This window comes from Bombus pyrosoma, linkage group LG3, assembly GCF_014825855.1.
Source record: "Bombus pyrosoma isolate SC7728 linkage group LG3, ASM1482585v1, whole genome shotgun sequence".
Taxonomy (NCBI): domain Eukaryota; kingdom Metazoa; phylum Arthropoda; class Insecta; order Hymenoptera; family Apidae; genus Bombus; species Bombus pyrosoma.
In genome coordinates, this window is record NC_057772.1 from 3,609,406 (window position 1) to 3,633,870 (window position 24,465).

General features: G+C 32.4%; 4 protein-coding genes across 12 annotated transcripts; 2 read left to right on the forward strand and 2 right to left on the reverse strand.

Moving 5' to 3' along the window:
• Window positions 1–282: 282 nt before the first annotated feature.
• LOC122566200 (syntaxin-like) lies at window positions 283–13,024 on the reverse strand. 5 transcript variants are annotated; one of them, XM_043723126.1, is made up of 11 exons: window positions 12,303–12,995; window positions 11,989–12,084; window positions 11,797–11,890; window positions 11,663–11,737; window positions 6,663–6,860; window positions 6,516–6,589; window positions 6,299–6,436; window positions 6,109–6,219; window positions 963–1,264; window positions 599–833; window positions 283–514 (listed from the first exon to the last, which is right to left on the reverse strand). In XM_043723126.1, the coding sequence occupies exons 1-11, from the start codon at window positions 12,333–12,335 to the stop codon at window positions 317–319; spliced, it is 1,554 nt and encodes a 517-aa protein (XP_043579061.1). In that variant the 5' UTR covers window positions 12,336–12,995; the 3' UTR covers window positions 283–316. The 5 variants fall into 5 exon arrangements, with proteins under 5 accessions (XP_043579061.1, XP_043579064.1, XP_043579063.1 ...); XM_043723131.1 differs by lacking the exons at window positions 283–514; window positions 599–833; window positions 963–1,264 and adding an exon at window positions 5,909–6,033 and having other exon boundaries at window positions 12,303–13,024; XM_043723129.1 differs by lacking the exons at window positions 11,663–11,737; window positions 11,797–11,890; window positions 11,989–12,084; window positions 12,303–12,995 and adding an exon at window positions 7,151–7,280.
• Window positions 4,380–5,884, forward strand: LOC122566201 (lymphokine-activated killer T-cell-originated protein kinase). 2 transcript variants are annotated; one of them, XM_043723132.1, is made up of 5 exons: window positions 4,380–4,516; window positions 4,589–4,825; window positions 4,905–5,198; window positions 5,279–5,506; window positions 5,594–5,882. In XM_043723132.1, the coding sequence occupies exons 1-5, from the start codon at window positions 4,393–4,395 to the stop codon at window positions 5,740–5,742; spliced, it is 1,032 nt and encodes a 343-aa protein (XP_043579067.1). In that variant the 5' UTR covers window positions 4,380–4,392; the 3' UTR covers window positions 5,743–5,882. The 2 variants fall into 2 exon arrangements, with proteins under 2 accessions (XP_043579067.1, XP_043579068.1); XM_043723133.1 differs by having other exon boundaries at window positions 4,497–4,516; window positions 4,605–4,825; window positions 5,594–5,884.
• Window positions 7,520–13,085, forward strand: LOC122566197 (condensin-2 complex subunit D3-like). Of its 2 annotated transcripts, XM_043723121.1 has the most exons (3): window positions 7,520–8,443; window positions 8,549–11,075; window positions 11,161–13,085. In XM_043723121.1, the coding sequence occupies exons 1-3, from the start codon at window positions 7,528–7,530 to the stop codon at window positions 11,579–11,581; spliced, it is 3,864 nt and encodes a 1,287-aa protein (XP_043579056.1). In that variant the 5' UTR covers window positions 7,520–7,527; the 3' UTR covers window positions 11,582–13,085. The 2 variants fall into 2 exon arrangements, with proteins under 2 accessions (XP_043579056.1, XP_043579055.1); XM_043723120.1 differs by having other exon boundaries at window positions 7,520–11,075.
• Window positions 13,075–24,144, reverse strand: LOC122566205 (ankyrin repeat domain-containing protein 29). 3 transcript variants are annotated; one of them, XM_043723143.1, is made up of 10 exons: window positions 22,779–22,941; window positions 22,349–22,459; window positions 21,527–21,775; window positions 21,211–21,265; window positions 21,018–21,116; window positions 15,030–15,128; window positions 14,853–14,951; window positions 14,522–14,719; window positions 14,341–14,436; window positions 13,075–14,121 (listed from the first exon to the last, which is right to left on the reverse strand). In XM_043723143.1, exons 4-10 carry the CDS (start codon window positions 21,226–21,228, stop codon window positions 13,924–13,926), a joined length of 807 nt encoding a protein of 268 aa, XP_043579078.1. In that variant the 5' UTR covers window positions 21,229–21,265; window positions 21,527–21,775; window positions 22,349–22,459; window positions 22,779–22,941; the 3' UTR covers window positions 13,075–13,923. The 3 variants fall into 3 exon arrangements, with proteins under 3 accessions (XP_043579078.1, XP_043579077.1, XP_043579075.1); XM_043723142.1 differs by lacking the exon at window positions 21,527–21,775; XM_043723140.1 differs by lacking the exons at window positions 21,211–21,265; window positions 21,527–21,775; window positions 22,779–22,941 and adding an exon at window positions 23,814–24,144.
• Between the last annotated feature and the right edge of the window lie 321 nt (window positions 24,145–24,465).

Genomic DNA, 24,465 nt, shown 5'->3' on the forward strand with positions numbered 1-24,465 from the left:
TGCAACTGCTAGTGCCCTCTAATATTATTATCATAATGATTGCGAAAGATACTAAAATAATGATTGGATCAAATATTGTGATATTATGAAATAGAAAAAATATATTATAACTATTAGGATTAGTATATTTAAGATATTACTTTATAAAAATATTTTTAAAGCAAGTTTTTATTATCCAAATGAAATTATATACATAAAAAATTGAATTTTATTATACGTAACTTCTGCATGACAGAATAAAACAATATTTCATTATATATGTAAATAAATTAATATATCTTATTACATGTAAAGTGTTTTATTTATAATATAATCTTTAAACAATATCAGAGGCATTTAATACTTCTGATTCTTTATCTTCTTCCATAGGATTCAATTTACTTGCAGAAGCTGGAGAATTTAACTTTGTCTGTTCTGGTGTTAATCGAACTGTTGTCCCATGTCGACTATAATCTTCGATTTCGCCTACTGGTCGTTCAAGATCTTCTTCCACTGTACTTTTCCTACATCTATTCTATATTTCAAATTTTTTAAATTAAAAAATTCATCTTCAAATTCTTTCAGTTTGGTCTGAGTATCTTTTCAAATTTGTATTTACCTGAAGAAGTTTGAAGAATTCTTTCCGAAATACTCTGCTGCATATAAAGTATATGATAATATGGATAGCAAAATTACAAAGCTCCGTGACAGCAGCAAATGCTCGAAATAAGAGATAAACACCATCTGTACTTTTATAATCATAATATACAAATTCAAGCAATATCGATGGGATCATTGTTACTATAAAACATATTGCCATCATCGACATTAATGTAGTTAAATGTTGTTCTTCTCTAAACAAATAATTTTTGTAACAATTAAATTGTATTTATTTATTAATTTATTATTAATAATTATTAATTTAACTTTTATTTGTAAAACATTCTGAAGGTGCATTATAATCTTTATTTTTTAAACACTACCTATATCCTCGATTACGGGTCAATAAAGAAGTTTCAGGGACATTTGCAGTACGAAACTTCTCCGAAACCGACTGAAATTCTCTCTTCCTAGCATTGAGCTGCAAAAATCTTTTGACCACAAAGCTATTCAGTAAAAGAAGAATTATAGTTGGGCAGAGTCGTAGCACGACTTCCATGATCCAAATGTATGCGTTCCATAAAGCACTTCGGGTGATAGAGGTGTTTTCACGCAGAGTGAAGAGAGTTCCGGTATCTTCTTGCTGTTCATATACTGTTCTCATTCCTGTTAGTGGAGCGCTTACCTATAAAATGATCCCAAGTAAAATTGGAAATTTCATAGGCAGTAATTATTTTTTTACAAAAAAAAAAAGAAGTAAAAAGATGATACCGCGAATCCAAGAATAAAAGAGCACAGGATAAAAGAGCGAATATTTTTGCGTGCGTTTCTGCTGCGGATGCGAACCGGGAAAAAAATGAAGATATATCGATCGACAATTAAGCAAGTCATAATTGAAATGCTGGCTATAGCGAACGTGTTTACGGCAACCAGTTCTATATGAGCGTGGTAAAAAACAGACGGGTAATTGTTCCTCGTTCCATATCCTAATCTAATAACTGAAATCATATACTTTTATTTAGAAATTCTAAATTATAATATAATATAACATCTAAATTAAAATATTGCTGATTACCTTATGCTTATTTAAAATATTTTTAATTAAATTGTTAATATTTTTTATATTCATATCGTGATACATACATACAGGTATCCAAGACAGAAGAACCCCGGCGTTTGCTAAAGTTAATCCTCGGAGATATAGGTACGAAATTCCTCGAAACACCGGAGTAGATAACACCAGGAATATTAAAACATTGCCAAAAATGCCGCTAATTACGATCGTAGGAATTACTATCCTATAAAGGACACGTAATACAGACGTAGTCTCATTGAGAGGATGTCTGTCCGCGTTAATTATACTATTCCAGGTAGAATTTTCGTCATCGCAACATAAAAGCGTTCTAAAAATGTTTAAATATATTCAGCAACAGCCAGGTAATATTACAATGTTTAATAATATTTAATTACTATTAAAATATGAAATTTAAAAAGTTAGAAACTAATGAACATTTTTAATATCTATCGTTACTATAGATTATAGATAAAGTCCGTTCCTATTCAAAACATACCCTTTAAATATTCCCGTTAACATAGTGGATACGGATGCAAAACTATTTAAACAAATTTAAGACAAAGCACAATTTAAAGATCACGTTGAAAATCTACTAGATTCTATCGTTACTTGAAGGAATTTTCTGTCACTCATTTTACCGCTTTCATTAATAGCTTCTTGAGTAAAACCGACGCAACGGATGCACGAGTTCTGTGAGATCCATCCCCGTTGAACTCACTACCGTGTTTCCCATGAAAAGTCGATATTGCGCATGCTCTCACAAAGGTTGACTTATTGTTGTAGTCGAAGTATAATTACTTGTACATTATAATTATATTCCAGCGCCCTTCGTCAGGCTAATTTAATTTAAGATCTAATAAAAAAACATGTTTCATGTTCAACTAATAAATTCTCTGCTTCCAATGTGCACTTTATCCATGAGAACCAAAAGGAATATTCCAACAGGAAGATGATGATCATAACGCTTAATGCGTTTTAAAGGAGAACTTTATATTGTCGTAAATACCTTTACATTTTCTCTAATATTTTCTGGAAACGAACATTTAACTACAATAGATATGCTGTATGTATATTAACAAATATTAAATTCTAAACAAGCCTATATATAAGTTCAAAGCAGAATCGCTCATCTCTGGTTGATTCTTTCATTTTTTAAATGAAATGAAAATCATGAGTTTGAATACGGTACGCAACACCTTTTCTCGTTACAAATAAAGCTCTACGTCACGCGAACTTATTCTTAGCTACGAAACGCGTTCAAAATTAATCGATTATCTCTGTTTAGGGTGATATTATTCATCAGCTTCTGTGCCATCACGTCGAAGACTTTGACGTCAGATAATTTTTGCCCCAGTCACCTTTCCAACGGATGCCTGGATGATTTTCAACTCCTTTACAAAAGCATTCAAGTGTTGATATTGTTTTGCAGAAGCGAGCATTTAATTAGATATTGCTCGCTAATTTCGAAACCAATAGAATTTATGTACAACGGCGGATGTTTGCTAATTGTAAATACTGTCCTAGTTCAAAACAAAAATTGCTACGCAGAGAGAACGTTTCTTTACAATAGGAGGAGCATCGAAGTTCGAAACAATTTCTAAAACCACAAGCAATATCCGTCAGAGTACTTAACAAGATATCAGCCAATACCTTGTTACCAGGTACCAATACAAATCATCAACTATTCGTTTTTCGCATTTGAAATAGCATATTCGCCAGTCTGAGACGAAAGAGGTAACACAGGAAGCATCGCTAAATGCAGGAGAACAGGATTTAATTGATCAAGCGACGAGCTTTGAAAGTGTAAGAATATCATGTTCTAAAAAACAGAAAAATAAGTGGAAAAATATTATAAGAAAAAGAGAAATTTTCAGTACAATAAAAATCTCTTGAAAGAACGATCTTAAGCAAGTATCATCATTCTAATGTGAGCTTCAAGTTTCATCGATACCCAAAAGCGTTTCTGAAAAAACGAACAGTTATTTCAAGCAGAAAGCATCATTAGAGGAATCCTTTACACTCGATAGAGTGTCTACTCAAGCGACTAACGAAAATGCAAAGCCGTAGAGTAAGCTTGGTAGGTTGCAGGATAGTGTTACACCGATTACAAATTGATCGTACTCGGAAAGAACTAAGGGTATTAAACATATCGTTTGAAATTATATATCTCCCAGCTTAATAATGACTAAAAGTCATTAGGAACTTTTATATTTTTTTATACATATACTTAGAATCTGGAAATCTAAGAATGTAAATTAAGATCAAGTCAAAAGCAATGCCTAAAATTTCGGATCAAATAAGGATATTTTGAACTTAAAAAACTGAGAATATTCCTGATTATTTTTATAGGACATATAAAACTTTAAACGTGTACAATACAAATACTAAATTCTTTTGTTACCTTCTTTGTATACCTATTTAAATTACTTTGTTATTTTTAGGTGCTCTTTTTTCATGGTAAACAATAATAGTAATTTAACACACAAGTGTAAAATGTTATAAATGATATTTAAAATTATTATTTTTTGCATAATTGGTGGATATAAAAAAATAATTCAAGAAATACAGAAAAGATTTTGATATTGTCAGAGTTGATATTATTAACTTTCTTTCTATCATAGTCCATAAGGTTGGTATTACTTGAGCGCCTCAATATCGAGAAAATTTCAAAACCAACTGACTAACTGAGGAACATACTTGATTAAATTTGTGTAAATTTTTAAAGAAACAGTAGTAAAATGAGCGAATTTAAGACACCGACAACGAAGAGATATAAAAGTAGGATACAAAATAATCCAGAATTGCAAACGCCTATTAAAATACCAGCTTCACCGTTTTTAGAGCAAATAGGTTATGGATGCGGTAAAAGGATATGAACATTTAAATTTGTTACTACCAATATTAATATTTTTTAACACGTAAACATATTAATAGGTGTTAACGTATTTAGCCTGGAACGATCTCCAAAAGTTGGTTTTATCCGATCTCCATGGGCGATAAAAAAACGTAACTGCAAAATTAAGGAAAATAAAAAATATAATGAACGCATTCGATTCGAAGCAGAAGTACTTCGTAAATTAAATCATCCAAACATTGTTGGTTTTCGGGCTTTTGCGGAACTTTCAAATGGCGAGCCATGCTTGGCAATGGAAAAATTAGACGCTTCTTTAGGTATAAAAAAGTATCCAAAACATAAAAATATGTTTGAAAACTTGAAAATATAGTTTTTGTATTAATATAACTTTTTTAGGTGATAAGATAGAAGAAAGACTCGAAACTGTTGATGATCCATTTCCTGCTAAAGATATTTTAAAAATAACGTATGAAATTGTAAAAGGATTAGAATATTTGCATCATACTGCCCATATTTTACATGGTGATATAAAAAGTTATAATGTGTTAGTTTCTGCAGATTATAAAACTGTTAAGCTATGTGATTTTGGCGTGTCTTTGCCACTTACAAATAGTTTAGAAATGTGTACTTCAAATGGAAACTTTACATATGTGGGAACAGAGTGTTGGAGTGCACCTGAAATAATATTTGGTTAGTTAATTTTTAACATCTATGAAAATTAACATAACATAAAAAGGGTAATATGAATGATCATAAATTTGACTCTTTAGAGGATGGTCCTGTTACAAATAAAGCAGATATTTGGGCATGTGGTCTTGTAGTTTGGGAGATGATAGCCTTGTCATCACCTCATGTAGAATCCTCAGAAATGGATGAATCCTGCTTAGATGATTCAATGTTAGAAATGCAGATGAATAGCAATACAAAAACAAATGAACATGATATAAATATAGATGATGATAATAGCTTTCTTAATGAAATATGCAATAAAAACTATGGTAAGTACTTTCACAATATTTTTTAGTAAAATGTGGAGTAATTTTTGACAAGTTATATACCAAATTATAATACTTTGATGATCACAGGTACTCGTCCTGCATTACCTGCTATTAATCTAGAAAAAGAATATGAGAGAGTACTTGAGGTATTTTTTGCATGCACTACTGCAGACTATAAAGTGAGGCCTAGTGCAAAAGGTCTTGTTAATTATTTTAAAAATTACGTATATAAATAATATATAGATATATACATTACTGCTTTTAATACTTTTTAAATAAACAATTTTATGAATGTTATAACTTGATATAGCTGTGAAACAGATTAATGACATGTAACAACTGTTTTCATTTATCTAAATATACTAATTTTTATTACTTTCATAATAAATATCTTCAATTTCATTTCATTTCAACAAATCTCATTTTTATTTACAAAATTTTATATCTTTTACGTCTTACAAGAAAATGATGATCATCAACAAAATAATAATTATTGTGCTAATTATGATAGCAAGTTTAATTTTTCTCTAAAAGAAATATTTTTTTATTAAATGATACTGTTATCTTACTACATACACAATTATTATTTTTAATACAAATACCTTTCTATGTCTCTGACTTCTTTCCTCTGCTTTTTTAAGGTCAATACGACCAGTATCAACATCATCTGCTGCCCTTCCAGCAAAATATTCTACACTATTTATTTGTTCTCCCTATTAAGACAAAAAATATAAATTTTTATATGTGTATATTTAAAATTTATATTTAGTTATATAGCCTATTCATACTTACTTGTCTTTCAATAAGAAATGCCATTTCCGTAAACATATCTCTAACTTCTCCAATAGATTTTTCTATTTTGACTATATCATTATGCCTACTTTGAATATCAGATAATTGTTGCCTTGCAATTCTACTATCTTCTAAAATCTATTTATGAAATAATTCATATATACTCATTTAAATTTTACAAAATTTGGTAATATAAAAGAATAGATATGATTTTTACATTATCAACAAATAAGTTGTTTCCTTGAACATCGAGTAATTTCTCCAATTCTTCGCTTGTAATATGTTTTCGGACTAAAAGATGAGTAAGAATAATGCGCAATAGTATTTAAATCAAAATGATACACAATTTTCACAGAAAACATACTTAACATTTTTTGTTGATGTAAAAGTAAACGACATTTTTCATGATATCTTATCATAGATATGTTATAATCTTCCATAATTTCAGAGAATAGTTTTATCATCGTTGTATGTTGTATTACTTTAATTCGTAGATGTATAGGACCTTCCCTCGCGCTGGTTAAAGTTAAATCATCAGGACGAGTGATTTCCTTTCCCATTTCTATAAAAATAAGTAAACAATATTTAACAATTTACAAAGACAAAAACTGAAACTTAATATAAAGTTAGATAATTCATTAATTTTTTTATCATAAAATTCATCATAATTTTTTATAATTCAATTTTTGTAAAACCATGTGACACATATTTTTATGCGCGTAAATTATAGTCTTTTATGGTTAAAGTACCTTTTGATTGATTTTGATATATAATATAATTATACTAATTTATTATATACTGTTAGTTAATTAAAATACTAATTATTTGGTAAAATATGGAATTTTTGTTTACATTATGTAAAAAATGTTCAATAATCTATAGTATGTGAAATTGCTACAATGTCGCATTATTTTACGTTGCACTTCCTAATGAATGCAATTGGTCAGTCGGTTTCCCGCTTTCGAATGGACGCCCAAGTTTATTTTACATTTCTTTGTAGCTTATACGAAATGTTTTGTGATAAACTACCAATAAAGTTTTCTGTTGGTTCATACCATAATGAAATAATGAAATCGTTATCGATATGTATTCAAAAAATGATAACCTGAGGCCATAACTTTTCTTTATCAAATGATAAGTTAAGGTTATGTTTACATTTATAAGATAGAGAAATGTGATAATAATTGTAGTTTCGTTTAAAATGATCTAAACTGAATACAATTGTTACTATGGAACCTTTAAAAATATTCGATAATTTTAAATTTAGTGAATTAAACAAAGACTGGATTCAATCTGTGTGGGATGGAGAATTTATGATTTATAATGAACCACCTGATGAGTATCAAATGTTTTTAGAGAGTGAGGACATGAGATTGCTTTTAAACGAATCCTGTACTGTTGTAAAAGCTTGGCTAAAAAAAGGTGAAGATCAGAATAACTCTGAAAATTATGATTCTATAATATCTTGGAATACATTGATTTCTATGGATATAAATGTACGTGCTTTATTAGCTATATTGGGTTATATAATAAAAAATGGTCAAAGCAAAACAGCCAATGAAGAAACAAGACAATCATGTTTATATGCGACTAATTTATATTTTATACTTTTGGCCATTCCTGGTAGCTGTGCATTCAGTGTATTTCATCCTACTTTATATCAACGAGCCATAGAGACAATAAAAATAGGCTCTGAACATTTACTGTCTCCTCTTAAGAAACATAATAAAACAATAAGTTTAGATGATCTAAATATCACTGAACAATCAATGAATGAAACCATTATTCTTTCACAAAGTGAAAAAGAAATTCTCATACAAAATTTAAATATTATAATTTGCAGCTTTATTTTGATGATAAAATCATTCTGGTTTAAAGATCATGTACAATTACTAGATATTACCATTCTTGGATTAATTGAAGTTACAAAGCTAGAGGATAATTATATAATTGGTCAATGTTTTAATAAAAAAACAGGTTCTTTGAATGTTTCATTGCCACAAAATTCTTATGCAGCTTTGAAAGAATTATGCAATAATAAACATGGACCAGTCAAAATAACTATAACCATCATAGCAAAATACCTATTACCATGTTTGTTATATAGTCATATGGATGCACAAACAAAAATTATTACAAATATTCGTAAGCATACTATAAATTTTGTAAAAAATTTATTGGATGAATATGAGGAAGAAGCCAAAACTGCAATTTTAACATTAATACAACACATAATGTTGTTATGTCCAGATCGACTTGAAGCTAGACAAAAACAAGCTAATGTGTTGCTAAAACTGTTTGAAATATGTAACCAGAATATTGCATTAGAAGCCTTTAAAGATTTAATACTATTGTCACATCATTCAAAGATACCTTTTAGATTATTTGCTCAAGAAATAATTGGGAAATTATTACTTGAGTCCTTTTTGGTGAATTGCAATATAACTGATTGCTTAAAAGCTAAGGTAAAAAGAATATTCTTTGCAATTGTATTGACTAGATGTATGGATTGTTCAAGTATGGTAAGAGGAAAAGCCATGGCTATAATTGCTGAATTTACAGAATCAAGCAATGAAAGGGACAAAGAAATATTTTTAACTATATTTAAAAAATCAGATGTAAATAAACAATTTCTTACATTTCATGATATAAAGAATTCTCTATCTGAGGATACTGATTTATTACCAGGATCAAATGCATTAATAACTATGCTGGCAGATAGAGTAGAGGATGAAAGAGCAATGGTAAGACGAAGCACATTGCAAATCTTAAAAAATTTGATTGTAATGGTTCCATTTCTAATACATGAAATTGTACCTATAATTAGCCTCAGATGCAGAGATCCAGTATTAATCGTGCGGCGTTTTGCTGTACAAGTTCTATCTCAACTTTTAGAACAATTTCCAGATAATTCTCAACTCCTAAATGAATGGGTACAAACTGTTATACCACAAATATTTGACATTGAAATTAAAGTACAAGAAAAGGTGCTAGGTTGTTTAGAAGAGTTATTATTAAATAAAATACAAAGTATTTCTACAACTACTGATACTATTGCAGATAATTTGCCATGGAAAATTTTAAATGCTGTAGCAAATATGAAAATGAGAAGACATTTATCAAAAGCCTGTAGCTTATGGATTAAAAATGGTGTTATTACTAATTCTATAATGAAAAATATACAATCTCATATTGGAACAAATAATAACATAGAAGCTTGGGTCTTTTTGGTTGCATTGGCTGAAAATACCGAGTTACCAAATATGAACAAATATTTTTCAAATTATGAGCAAATTTTTCTAGAAAATAATTTTTACACAAGTTTAGTTCTGCAAGTTTTAAGATGTTCTTGGAAGTCTTTAGATTATGAGATTCTAGAAGATCTTCATACCTATCTATATAAATGCTTACAACAATTCAAGATTAATTTTGGATTAATTAGCATTTGTTTGGATATTATACACAACATAATTCATTATTTAAATCCTGAAAAAAATAATAATTTGTTAGAATCAAACATGCTAAATCTGGTAAGGATTTCAGAGATAGAAATTGAAAAAATTTTTAAAGGTGAAAACGAAGATGTAGAGGCACCATCCAATTATTTAAGAGCTATGTTTACATTAGGACATGCAACAATTTTATGCAGCTGTAAAATTTCACCATTAACGCTACGGATTTTGCAAGGGATGTTATTAGAATGGGAAACACTACCAGAAGTTATAAAACCAATAGAAGAACTGCAAGCTTCAGCAGTTGTTATTCTTGGACAGCAAGCAGTGAGAGATCGCGAAATTGCTAAAGAAGTAGTTCAGATATTTGGTAAATTAATGAGAGAAGAAACAAATCTAGATTCGATTGTTCAAATTGCTGTGAAAATAAATGCTGCAAAAGCTTTAGCTGATATTTGTGTTAGGTTCACTGCTTTCGTGGAACCATACTTATCAGATATGTGCGTAAGTATGAAAAATTCAACTCCACAAGTACGAGAGGCTATTGTGGTGATATTTATTCAACTTCTTCTGGAAGATTACGTAAAAGTTAAGGGTCCTTTCTTTTTTCATATATTAACAATGTTGTCGGATTCGGATAATATGATACGTGAATTAACAATTTTTCTCATAGAAGAACGGCTTTTAACAAAGAATAAGTCACTAATATCACAACAATTTCTACAGAGCATATATCATTATAATAATTATCAATCTCAACATAAAATTTATCACTATAAAATGTGTGAGAAAGAAAAGAAGGCTTTAACACTTCCTGGAAGAAGAAATGAAAAGAAACGGAGAATAATTTACGATTTCATGCTGGATCATTTAGATCCTCCAGGAAAGATGAAATTGCTTGTAAAAGTAACTAGTCAAATACTTGATGGAACTTGTGTTGATTTGATCGACATTAAAAAAGAAGAAGGAGCGGGTGTATTAAAGGATGCATTGTATATAATAAGTCACGAGCGTCTACGACCATCATCTTTTAACAGACAAGGTGATGATGACCAACAAGAGGATGAAGAATGTAGAACTCAAACAAATGTTCCAACTTCTAATGCTATTAGCATTATTATTGAAGGAATTAAAAAATATGGTTTAGATGTTCTATTGCCTAGATTAATAAAACTTAGAATAAAATTATCTACTCTAAAATCACCATTAGAAAATGTTGTAAAAAAGATTCTAGTTAAAACATATTCTGAATATAACAAAGACCAACTATTAAACATAGTAACCGAATATCCTGAATTGGAAAAAGAAGTGGAGCAGTTTAAAAAGTATGTTCAAATTTATTTAATTTTATATATTACTTACTGACTTATTAATTTTATATTACTGATTATTAATGTTAATATATTTTAGACAGATGGAAGACATTACAGTTGATGATGAGAATTTTACTGAAGAAGAAAATTCTGCATCAGAAATTAATAATCAAAGTGCGTTTAATAAAAATTTAGATTTAATGATGTGTAACTTACAACCTAAAATTGTATTAGAGCGTCTTTCGGTTCCGCAATTGTTAAATTCTAATTCACCAATCAGAGCTTTAGATAGTTTGAATTCTCCAATATATTCAAACTCAATTTTATGTTCACCTTCACAACCTGGTCCTAGTACAAGTACACCTACATGTTTTAATTTTGAATCTAATGGCACTGCAGGTCGTGCTTCAAAAGTTAGAAGACTTTCTAGTTTCTTTCAAAATGAAAATGAGCTATTTGATCACGAAATAAGAGAAAGAAATATTTCCCAGGTTCAAGATGATAGTGAGTCTGATTAGGATAAGTAAGACAAGTTATTTCTGTTTCTTTATTTTTATTTATGATGCACTGTGTAAAAACGTAGGAAAAATTAAACCTACCTCTCAATTTTCGTTGAATACGAAATGACGTTTGTGAAATAGTATACATTCGACTTTCCAATTCTTTTTGTATATCTGAAACATACAAATTGTTAATTAGTATTTAAGTACAACATTTGGTACTTTGTTCTTACCTTTATTAGTGTATGATAAAACATTATTATGTAAATCCTTTACAATAGCGGTATTGGCAGCAATAAGTTGAATTAAGTCTCGAACTTCCTCAACCTATATTATTAATATTATTTGTATATCTACTACTAATATAAAAATCTGTGATATTTAAATCATATCTTAAATATTCATATATATTTATATATACGTACTTGATCTAATACTTCCTTCAATTTTTTATTTTGGGACATTTGTATGCGTACATCTTGTAAAAATCCTTTACCAAACATAGTACTACTATTTTGATACTAAAGAGAAGTGGTAAGAAACAGTATATTATATATCAATTTTTTACAGTGAGAGACAATATTTAGAAAGCCGATGACAAATATTATTATAATAGATATTATTACTTATGTTATTTGTTATTAATATAATACTTTACACGTAATTTTATTCAAATTTTAATGTCATAATGTAAGTGATAAAGTTCAAATTTGAATCTATAGAATGGTAAAACACTAACGGCACGTAACTCCGGCATTCGATCGCGGACCATGATAGATATTGTTTGAGAATCAGCGTATAACTGATAATTTCATAAATTAAACACATAAAATATGTTTTTTATCTATCTTATCAGTGCAGTAGAGATAATTGATAAAATCCATCGTGCCGTTGACATTACTATTTATAATTGATTGTGTATAATTTACGAAAATCAGTTAAATATATTTGTAAGTGGTTTTATTTTCTGTACGACTCGACTCGCTTCACAGTTACACTGCATTACTTAGAAGATGCTTTGCATCTGAAATGAAATAGGAAATAGGCACTTAGCATCTGGACTACAAGGACAGCATTGACATGAATTATAAACCTTTGACTTGTTCTTTTATACACTTTTTTGTATATTATAATAATAGCAATAGTCCTTTTTTAAAACTACGATGCTTCCTTCTTTGCATAAACAATAGTTGTATTTATATCAAGGAGAAATTATCACTTGTCAACTATCAATATAATCACACCCTATTAAAAGTTATTACTTAAAAATATATTTCGAAAAAATGATTTATCTTTAATTGCAATTTGGTAATAAAAGGTACAGTTAGAATGTAAAGTTGAATTTCTGTGATACTAAATGAAGAGAAAAAGAAAAGTTTAATATTTATATGTAATTATAAAGGAAGGATAGTGGTTAATGAAAGTATTTTCTGTATTATTTTAAATTTACGGACTAAACATTTTCTGCTTTTCGTTCAATAAATTGCTATAAATAAACATAACACTTTGGGAAAACAGTAAATGTATTTATTATATTATAAAGTAACATCAAACAAGCAATTATAAATATATTTCATTACATCTAAATAACATAATACATCTAAATAAAATATCTTAATATCACCATAGAGAATAGTTTAAGAACATGAAATATATTTTCTCTCCCTTTTTCTGTGCGTGCCGCGTTAACACTAATATAATATATAAATAAATCAACAAGAAGAAATAGACATAGTACTAAAGAATCATTAAATTTTACTCTCTTTTTCAAGGCAAATCAATCAGTCTTATAGAACCCTCAATTAGAACAAAATGATTGTATTATTTAAAGGTACATATATATATTACGTTTATGTAACCACAAGTTCAGTATTAACAAGATATATAGTTTTAGCGTAAAACTAACTCTGTGGGATGTATGCCGTCTACATCGGTGAGTGTTTTTTTAGAACTTTCAACGTTGTAAAATATTTACAACAAGAGAATACATTAAAATATATTTCACCTATTTTTAATACACCTCTAGGATGTGTTTTATATTTATCCAAATATATATACACATTAAACAAACAATTTTAAGAAAATGATGGAGTTTTAAACCACAGTCTTATGATTGTAGCATAAATCAACATCTCGCTTATTTTTTAATCTTATTTAACGCTACGCGAAATACGATGAAGATGTAATCACTTGATCATCTTGTATACAAACTATGTCTAAAGTATATATATACATTATATGTATATATATTACATTTTCTTTAGAAATACTGATCTCTTTCACTGGTCTGTATATTCTTTCCTCTTCGTTCTTTCACCTTAATTTCTATTTTAGCACGTAGGTGATAAACGCGTATTTTGCTAAGACGTTCCCGTTCGCGTTCTAACTTTATCCTTCAGATAGTTGGCCACCTGTGTCTGTGAGTGCCTAATAGCTAATTGAAGCGGCGTGATACCTTCTTGGTTCACGAGTAAAGGATCCGCTCCTGCACCTACCAGCTGTCTTGTAACAGTCATTTGTCCTGTTAATGCTGCTGCATGCAGTGCACTTTCACCATTCTGAAACAGTAATTATATTTTGTAATTTTAAATGAACTATAGCAAACAGAACACATTATCATTAGAATTATTATACCCTACAGCATCTAACATAGATATATCTTTCATAAGTGTTTATAAATTACTTTTGTAATTTTTGTTAAATGTTACATATTGGCTGTGACTTCTATAGATTTGTCAAGAGTTTTGAGTTTCAGTTTAAGAGACACTTGTACTTACTGGAAGAATACCAAGAGATGGACGGTACTTGAGTAGCTCGCCTACAACAGCGGTATGGCCCTTGTGAGCCGCCTTGAATAGCGGAGTCGCGCCATCCTACAAAAGAAAACACTCTACACCAACCATTCTTTTGAAAAGTCGATTCCAGCTTCCTCTCTTTGTCCGATTATTCTCGACTTACGTGTCTGGTGGCATCGACCTTCGCACCAGCTTTCAAAAGCCTCCTCACAACGTGATCGTGTCCCATTTGCGCTCCTATCCATAAAGGCGTGGCACCATCGGTTCTTGCCGCGTCCGTTTTTGCCCCATGCTCCAGAAGAACCTCTAGGATACGCAAGTGGCCATTTTGAGCGGCAATGAATAATGCCGTGGCCCCATCCTACAAATATTAAGCAAATTGTTACCTTTTTTCTTTTTTTAATTCGATAGTCGCTAACTATACGTTAGGAATAATTCTTCTACATTTGATAAACGACATTCTTTATCGTAAAAGTCCAACCAAACCAGCTCACCTTCATGTAAGCGTTCGGATTGGCGCCTCTTTCAATCAGTCCCTCAACAACATCTAGGTGACCGCACTGGCACGCGACAAAAAGTGGGGTACCGCCGTCCTGCAATCGCAACCAGAAATTGTCGAACGTTTCCATTTCACCTGGCTACACGATACTCTTTACTACGGTACAACTTACTATACTGCAAGAGTCGACGATGGAACCGTGCTCCAACAAAAGGCTGGCGATGTCCATGTAGCCACCTTGAGCGGCGAAGAACAACGCCGTGGTACCCGTCTAAAAATAAAAAGTAATACAGTGTAAAAGATTTGAGTAGGACGTCGAAGCAATTGTATAAAGTGCCAGAAAGCTTCCCGAATTTTATGGCACGGAAAGAAGACATACGATCTATCTAGGATTACTGTTTTGCTACTTCTGTAAACAGAGTAGAATAAAATATAGAAATAACTTGGGTACAAAGTGTTACAATATCATCAACGTTATAATACTACAGTTTGTTTTGCTGTAATTAAAAATATCTATAAGAATCGACTGTAGGATTCATAAAAGCGTAAAATCGTAGCTTTGTCTATAAAACTTGACTGAATATACTATTTTTATTGTCTGTAGAATGCTCGGGGGTATTGACAAAAAGAAAAGAGAACAACGATTCCCAAAAAAGTATATCGATATCGATTATCGGAGTACGAAGAGAAAGCTGAAAATAGAGATTGTCGAAGAAACAATGAAACGCTTCTACACTTTCGAAAGTGGTAATAATAATAACTACGTAAATTCCAGAATATCAATGTATTCCAAAAGTGTTTAAAAATCCAATTTTACCTGAAAAAATACTGTAAAATTTCGGTCATTTATTTTGAATGCCAGACGTATATATATAACTGAATAATTAGTAGCACATTCGGTGATCAAATGTCACATTCTTCTCAAGTTCCGCATGAGTAACCCATGAATTTTTCATTTTATTATCCCCGATGAGACGCGCCTTTCTACCTGTATATATTCAGACCGAATTTATTATTACTATCGTTAGCTCCTTCTGTGATGGCGATACCTGCGGATAATTGACAGCGAGAGCGACATCCTGTCGCCTTTGCCGCGACACAGTACCTATTATAATACGCCAGATATGTCCTTCCTGCGTTTATGAAGAATTGATACCTGACTGTTTATTTAATGTCTTCGGAACAATTAATGTACTATCGATTGAACTCTATTCTGCTCGTAATAGAATATTTCTATCATTGTAACGTAAAATTCCAATATCTGCTGATGATTTACAAAGAGAACAATTAGAGGATAAATGCCGGATCCGAATAACCGAATAAAAAGAGAGCGATTTCGAATCGAATATCTATCCATTGGTAAAGGAGAGAAAGTACTGGTGTGCGTTTCGAATATCCACGAAAGGAACAGCATGTGTTCAGACCGATGCAAACCGAACCTGTTCAAATGTCAGCTATATGTATATGCACTTTCACTGACGTTGTTTCATTGCCTTGAAGTATCGATAATCGCTGCCAAAAAAACTAGGTATCTCGATCGATTTGTCGTTCGAATTAGGCTACGTTCTCCTTTTTCGTTGCATGTACATACATGTATTTCGTTTATGGTTTTATATAGAGAAATTACCACAGTGTTCTAGGTGCACACTTGCACGCGTTTCACGGAGTTCCAATGTTTCCTCAAGCATATCAATCCAAGAGACATAATACCTATCCATTACAAACCGCAGAAATTCTATAACGACGATCAACCTGTCTCTAGTCACGGTAACAGTCGCCGTCGTGGTTGAATATTCTTTACTCCACTCAACCTGCATTCGATCACGCGTACGTACGTCATAGTCGAGGATCTTGGGAATGATATACTATTCCAGTTCTTAACGACTTATGATTAAATACTACAGTCATACTAATCTGAGCTCTCGTGCACGATTGAATTAATATTGTTAGCGAAATTTTACGAGTTATCAACACCGATACTCGGTAATAACAGAACCGAAATCGTACATGAAAATTGTATAAATGTTGTTACTTGTAAATTCGCAAATATCGACAACCTATCGTGTAAGAGAATTCTGCTGATGATAAATGTTCAAACAATTTTCAAAATTAAGAACTCCAGGTTTATTTTGTAGAAATTAATCTTTAGCAAGGGTCAAACTTGAAGATAATTCGGCGCTATCAACGATTCCTGAGAAATACGCTTATCAAACAGCTATCTGGCGCTGATTTCGTAAAACAAGAATCTGCAAGTACAAATACAGATGTAGAAATCCTGCGGTACAAGTAACGGGCGTAAAGTAGGACGAGATAAAAGGTCAAAGTTATTTTTGGTACCAGTTTAAACCTCCTTTGCCCTGTAGTTTAATTAATTTGTTGAATCTACCGCGGGTGAACGCGGTAATTAGTGGCAAATGGTGCATGGTACCTGCGGCGCGTATTGCACCCTGGTCCCCGGTAGATGATGATCGTATCAATGAATGCGTGCCGCTCAAAACGGAGAGGATGCTCGGACGGATGATGGGCATCGCCGATTTATAATGGACTTATTACTTCCTGCGCGCAATTTGCTTTCCAACGCACGCTACTTTATCGCGCTTGCCGTATTTATGCGATACAACACGCTTTCGCGTGCTACGAGCTTGATAGCTTATTTGAAATTCGTATGAAGCGCCGGCGAAGTTTGGAAAATTTCCGTCAAATCGGTATGTTCGGGAATCTCGAAGAAACGACGAACGTATTGTTGCATCGATAACGTATGTACCGATGATCTTTTCCGTGTAAAAATAAACGCTTCCTGAAAAGACAAATATTTGAGAACTGGAAACTTTCAGTCTCTTTCATCTTTCTAGTAATTTTTCGTTTTCATGAACGATAAAAATTGAGAGTAATAGTTTCGGGAACTCATGACTCAGATAATAGGTATTTGGGCCAATATATATGAAGAAGATAAGATTACGATAAGTCAGCCGTGTTAGATATCAGATCTTTAGTTTCGGAATGCACTCTTAAGTTTAAGCCCTCATAAATTAAACCAAAAAATAATATTTCGTAGAAGGGAATCTAACTACGGAAATCTCTTCACGGGTGGGACATAACCTTAAATTAAGAAAGAAATATTTCTGCTACTAGATCGAGTTAATGAAGCCAGCTTGACCAGCATTTGAAAACGAAAACATTGATAGAGGATGCAACGTAGAATGCACGAAACTCGATACTCGAGTAACAAGATATTTGCTGGTAGCCACGAAAAAGATTTGTTTGAACCGGTCGAAAGTCTGTTTCTTGAACGAGGCCAAACTTAAGGGATCAGTGTGTCACGAACGCCCACGCACGATTTTCAAGCTGATACCGGTAATTTGTGCAGAAGCCGCGTTTAGACGCGCTGCACGTGAATCGTTCTACGCGGCTGGTCGCACATTACGGCAGACGTCGCTGCTAAAATGTATTAGAAACACGCGAATTGGCGTATACCCGCGATGCAACCTATCATGCTTCGCTTCAGCAACCTTGAATGTGCTTATACACGGTACAAGTATACATAGACGTATTTTATATAGGTATCTTATGCGCCAGCAGCGAAGCTATTTACGAGGGAAAAAATCGTCCGTTATATTCAGGTCGCGCTTTTTAGAAACTACAGAACGAGCTATGGTTAATTGACCGACGTTAATGAATTCGCGTTTGAGCTTTCGATGCTATCGGTTTCCTTTGTTGTACATAGTTTTCAACGTTCACTTTTGCTGACTTTTTGAGTTATTGCATATCTCCTCCGATTAAACAAATAATCTTTAAATCGTTCGTCCTTTAGCTACAAAATTTCTATAATTGAAATTGAAAATTAATAATAAAGAGAAATCAATCTTGATTAAGTTAGATTTTAGTTTAGTAGTCATCTATATGTCACCACACGTTTGTAGTGCTTTGAAACACGTCAGCATGGTTAAGAGGTACGTGCTCGTCACGAATCACAATGCTTAATTAAAAAATCAGAGATAACCCTATTTTCTAATATGGAAAACGAAATAGTCACGCTGTTTGTTCGATTCGGGAGAAGGCTTTTCCAATCTCTAATATGAATTAGAAACTCGCCTATCGGCCAAATAATCGAGCGACTTAAGATCGCTGACTCGCAGAAATAACCAGAACGACTCGCGATTAATTGCGCCTCTCCCGCATTTATATTCAAGCATCTACTTTTCCTCGATTGACTCTCCTCTCTCTCTCTCTCGATAATTAGAACCGATCAAGAATTCATCTAGATCACCGATAAACCGTTGGAAATCGATATCAATGGCAACCGAGTCTCGTTTTAGGCTACTGACTAAGAAAAGAGAGTTACTAGAGTAGGTGTCAATAAAAATAAATTCTAGAAGTGAAACTACGTGGCATCGTTTGTGTAACGGGTCAACACGCGTTTAGCTCACATAACGCGCGTTTGCGTAATTCATCCTATACAACATCGTCGCTTGATCTCGAATACCAAAAAAGGGTTTTTCGACCTCTTTTTCCTTTTTTCCAGGCTACATCTCGAGTCACGTATTTGTACGTCGATGTTTTTACACCTAAAGAAAGGAAGAACGTACGGATATTATTTGAATTGTAAGAAATGTAAGAATTCGTATGGATGATAAATGATTTTGAGAATCGAATAAACGTTTATATTAGAGTATCCGTAAAGGAGCGAGGAAAGATTCGGAGAATGCACGTGGAAGAGTCGAGAGATTCGTACGAGAATCATCAAGGAGAAAGAAAGTTTTGAGAGTCATCGTTACACTGCGGATGTTTATGCATTTATGGAAAATAGTAAGATGCAAAAATGTGCATAAAAAATACATGTTAACGGATGAAACAAGTCACTGCTTAGGTTTCATCTTTTTAATCGTGTTCATCTGTAGCCATTGTTACTATTATGTAGGTACATATTTTTTAATAATTTCTTTTAGACGAAGCTGTTTCTACGACCAAATTCTTTTATACATTACCAAAGAAAAAAGATAAGAAATAAACCAATAATCGCAATGACGACAGGTAGCTTGCCTAAATTATCGATGATTTAGTTAATGAATCACGGGTTTAAGTATTCCTTCTAATTGAATGTTAAGAGGACATTCCGTGGCCGAAAATCGCGACAGTGCCCTGTGTTCCATTGGATTTGCATACAATACCGTGATCCTCGATTGCACCGAGAGTATACGTGGGCTCAGCGATAAATCGTCGCGAGCCACTTAAAAAAGGCCACTCGACCGCTTCCTGGTGCCTCGTGTTACAAGTTACAAGCGACGAGCTTTTTATGTCGCACAGACTTTCCAAGCTCTGTGTGAGTAGAACAGAGAAGATCGCGTCGTCTTTCGTTTCTATTTTCGAAAAAGTAGAGACTGTAGGAAGGTTATACACTTGTTTCTCCTCCTAGACCAAGATTATAATTATCGAGAATGTAACGTGATTTGTAAAAATTTGTTTTATTATCGGATACGAGTAGAGCACGGTATCATCGTATGATAGGAATTAAGATAAAGGTAGAAACAGTATCAAAGCTAGTTACTTCGACGGAAATGAAATTAAATTCCGGAATACATATCGTAAATTTTAGATTTCAAATTTTCACGATGGTGAGATGCCGTGAAATTGGTTTTTCGGGAGTAATCGTGTTTGCACTTTGCACTTGTACTTGGTACGCATCGTAAATATTGTTCTATTAGATTGCTTCGTAAGTTCTGTCTGTCAGAATCAGAGATAAATTTAATTTACAACATCCATCTATGTGGATACCTCTTTTATCAAAATCTTCGGATTTATATTTGTATGATTTACCTATTTATAGACAGAATTTATGCAGCGCCCTAATATTTATAGAGCGCGAAGATAATAATTGTCTTTTTCTAATTTCCAATTATTAAAATTCTCTGCAGAATACTTTAACGAAACGACCAGTAATAATTTCTCTTAATTTACTAAGAAAACTAAAAGTTTAGGAAAAAGATTCACTCGACTACTAGATCACAAAAGGGTCGAAGAGATCAATTGAAACTATAACTTTCTGTGGTCACAAAGAGTATTTCCATTCAGTGGGTAACGGGGTTGCCAGGACGTACACGTTCAGCGGGTTTCATTCATTCTTAGTTCATTCATGGGCCGGCTATGTGTACTCAGGACTTACCAGCCGTCTGGCATTAGGATCCGCCCCTTGTTGCAGCAATTCGGTGACCGCTTCGATGTGGCCTCCGGCGGCGGCCAATATCAAAGGAGTCGTTCCATCCTGAAAACGAATTACCTGGTTAACGACCTATCAGTAACGATCATAATTAGATCGCGGATATCTATGCATTTATGACAAATCGTAAAGTACATACATTTAGAAAATAAAACATTCTTTCATTGGAGTTCAAATTCTTTACGTGTACCTATCTGTAAGAATATGAATTTGCATAAAGATCCACAGTTTAATCCTAATAAACCAATACAGAAATATTTAATGTTTTCTTTCATTTCTCCTTTCATTTTTAATCAAATTTATATCACAAAACTTGAATAAACTTAATTCAAGCGATTATACATTCATCTGTGCGCAGTCGCGCGCACCTCTATATGATCTCCATAATGAGGACTCCTCTGCATTGCTTTCTAATTGATTTGAACGGAGCAAGTATCGTGATTACTCTTACAAACCAGTATCATTAAACAGGCAATTAAGCGTCGTAAATCTGTCGTGTAACTCCCTCAGTATCTTACGCTTGTTTCAAACTGTCTCTACTTTCTGCACTTCTTTTATATATTTCCGGTGTGTCGAATCACGCGTCGTCGCTGCATCAGTAATTTAGTGCAATAACGCGGCGATTGTTAGTAAGGTTCCTCAATTGATGTAACGACCAATCGAGAAGGCCGATCCTTAATGATGCGATTAATTTAACCGATCGTCTGCAAATTAGCAAAGGAAAATGACTTAAGATATCCTTTAAATGGTAGTGGGCAAACGGAAACGGCGTCATGACATTTAAAAGAAGGTTAACGTTAAAACTGCTACTTCTCTTGACCAAATTCCAAATTCCCCTGAATATAGCGGGTTAAATTTGATCGTCTGCCAAAGTGGAACGAATATCCGTGCGTAATCCAATAAGCCATTTTTGAAACTAGGAATAACGTTATTCGAATTCGCTCTTTCAACGATGCGTCGTTATTTGCATAATGAGGCGACAGATCGTCGCCCGATAACTGATTTCCTACGGTGTCTATTGATTCGATGTCGATGATTTCGTAGATGCGTCAATGATAACGAATATAGCTTTCCTCTCTTGCACAATAAACTTATTATATAATAATATTAGCAAATTGAGAAATTACAAATTAATGGATTATGTGTTATAATTTGTGTTATTACCAAGCTCGTTAATTTTATGCAAAGATATTCTGACCTGCTGATAATTATTACTTGCGATCTGTAAAATTTTGTAAACAATATTACTTCAGTTGCGTAAGATGGTCTTGATTTACCTTATCTTTGCAATCGACATGGACGCGACCAGAATCGAGGAGAACTCGAAGACGCTTCGCATCGCCACGTGCCGCTGCCAAATGTAATTCTACATCCCAAGGTGATTCTTTCTATAAACAGAGAAAGATATAAAGATCGTTTTAAAATTGGAGCAATTTTTATTCTATACAACACCAGTCACTTTTTCTGATATTGTTCCCAATTCTATTTCGTTTCGTTTCCACGACTACTTTTACCAAAAGAATATTTTATGGTCCCCTGTCAACCACGTATCGATTAAGCAATCATAATTAGGTACGCTAGATGAACTAAACTTGTTCGACTGTAACTGAAATCGCATTTTACGAAGCTATGCTCTGTGTTTCACAATTTCTCTCTCTGGTTTTCACGTGAAACTTTTCAATATTTTTAGAACGCATACATACACACCTTTCGAATGTTGGTCTCAGCGAGAGCACCTATTAACGGAATTAATCGAAACAGAATGCTTGTCCGTCATGTACGCCATGAAATCACGAAACGAGATCATAATTAAAATGTAAATCGACAGACAGAGTTGGCAAGCAAATATCGAGCAAACAAATTCTGCTCTCAAGAGATACTAAAAACATCCTGAAAAAGAGCGCGTATTATATTTCATTTAAAAGGCAGTTGTGCAAAACAAGTTCTACGTAAATAATTTCTTTATGCAATGGATAAATCATGTAAGTTTATCAAAGTGCAATGTTACGTTGTTTAGCATCACTAACTTATGTTTCTAGGTCATCTAGTGTTAAGCGCGACAATCAATGCATAAAAAGATTTCCCGTGATCTTAATCGATCGCTACAATCTATGATCGTGACTATTTCAAATTATTTATTCATACGTATGTTATATTCAAATATTGTAAAACCCATAATCGGTGTTTACTCGTTCGTAGAATAAACAGGACAAGGTGTTAGCAACTCTTATTGCACAGCTAAGAAATGACATCAGTCCGCCATAAATTTCATCTGATCTCATCTAGTTTTATGTTCTTAAGCGCATACATGCCACGTAAAGGATCATGAGCAAAGTCATTTTTTATTAAACATGTATATTTTAATGGTAAATGATAATTTTCATGAATATGTAAATGACGAGTATAAAAAATTGATTACGTTTTCCTCGGAGAACGTATATTTTATCTTTTTCTGAAACGATGATTTCAATTTAAAATTCTAGAAACAATATTTCAAGTCTAAACTTTTTGTTCGGTTATCCAAAGTTGCTTCTTCGAGTATAAAAAGATCTTATACGTGCGATTTATTACCTGTATCATACAGTATCTTCGAAATTACATTAAAACAGTAATTTCTGTTTATTTCGAATTGCATTCGAAAACGTGGCATGCAATGTTTCATTCAAAACATATCGATATAGTAAAATGCATACATTGGTTAATGAGTGAAATATAATTGAATTTTAACAGAAAATAGCTCACCTTCATAGACATGTTCGATGAACACGTGTAGCTGGAACTGACGCGATTAACGTTTTGTTGTTATTATGAGAAAAAATATAAGCGCACTTAACGTTAATGTTGTAATTGCATCGCAGTGCATCGAGCATACTTTCGGCTAGATATCGTGTGTTATCTTTAATTGTAATATGTATATAATGAACGGTACATGTTTTAACATCGGACACACTTTCGTATCACAGTCTGTTTAAACACGCGCAACAGTACATTAACACACCTCACCGTGTTTACGAAATACAAAGGCACATCATAAAAGCATCATAATTTACCGGATGACTTCAAGTCACCGAATGCCCGATGGAACTGTACGACAGTAATATAGACAAGGAATATTTCCTTCGATGTCCGCTTGGCGGCGATACTTGTCACGCGCAAATTTTTTTGCTCGTTTTTATTTTTAATTTGAATATAGATATATCGCATTATATATTTAATTTTCCTCATTATAAATATTGCTATTTTATAAAAATATTTTATTCTTTTATTGCTTTGTAAAGAAATATTACGAGTCATTTCGTATGTTACTTTGTTATATTAATTATATTATATAATAGATTAAATGTTTATATTGTTTCCAAATATTATGTTTACATTCATAAAAACTGTAAAATTA

Coding starts and splice junctions, on each gene's coding strand:
- LOC122566200 (XM_043723126.1), bottom strand. CDS start 12,335: ATGGTCCGCGATCGAATGCCGGAGTTACGTGCC. Junction 11,891..11,988: donor TGAAGGAAGTATTAGATCAA/GTACGTATATAT, acceptor TTAATAATATAG/GTTGAGGAAGTTCGAGACTT. Junction 11,738..11,796: donor TTTATCATACACTAATAAAG/GTAAGAACAAAG, acceptor TGTATGTTTCAG/ATATACAAAAAGAATTGGAA.
- LOC122566197 (XM_043723120.1), top strand. CDS start 7,528: ATGGAACCTTTAAAAATATTCGATAATTTTAAATTTAGTGAATTAAAC. Junction 11,076..11,160: donor GAAGTGGAGCAGTTTAAAAA/GTATGTTCAAAT, acceptor AATATATTTTAG/ACAGATGGAAGACATTACAG.
- LOC122566205 (XM_043723140.1), bottom strand. Junction 14,952..15,029: donor TCGTCGACTCTTGCAGTATA/GTAAGTTGTACC, acceptor TTGCGATTGCAG/GACGGCGGTACCCCACTTTT. Junction 14,437..14,521: donor AGGTCGATGCCACCAGACAC/GTAAGTCGAGAA, acceptor TTTCTTTTGTAG/GATGGCGCGACTCCGCTATT.
- LOC122566201 (XM_043723132.1), top strand. CDS start 4,393: ATGAGCGAATTTAAGACACCGACAACGAAGAGATATAAAAGTAGGATA. Junction 4,517..4,588: donor GCAAATAGGTTATGGATGCG/GTAAAAGGATAT, acceptor ACATATTAATAG/GTGTTAACGTATTTAGCCTG. Junction 5,507..5,593: donor AATATGCAATAAAAACTATG/GTAAGTACTTTC, acceptor TGATGATCACAG/GTACTCGTCCTGCATTACCT.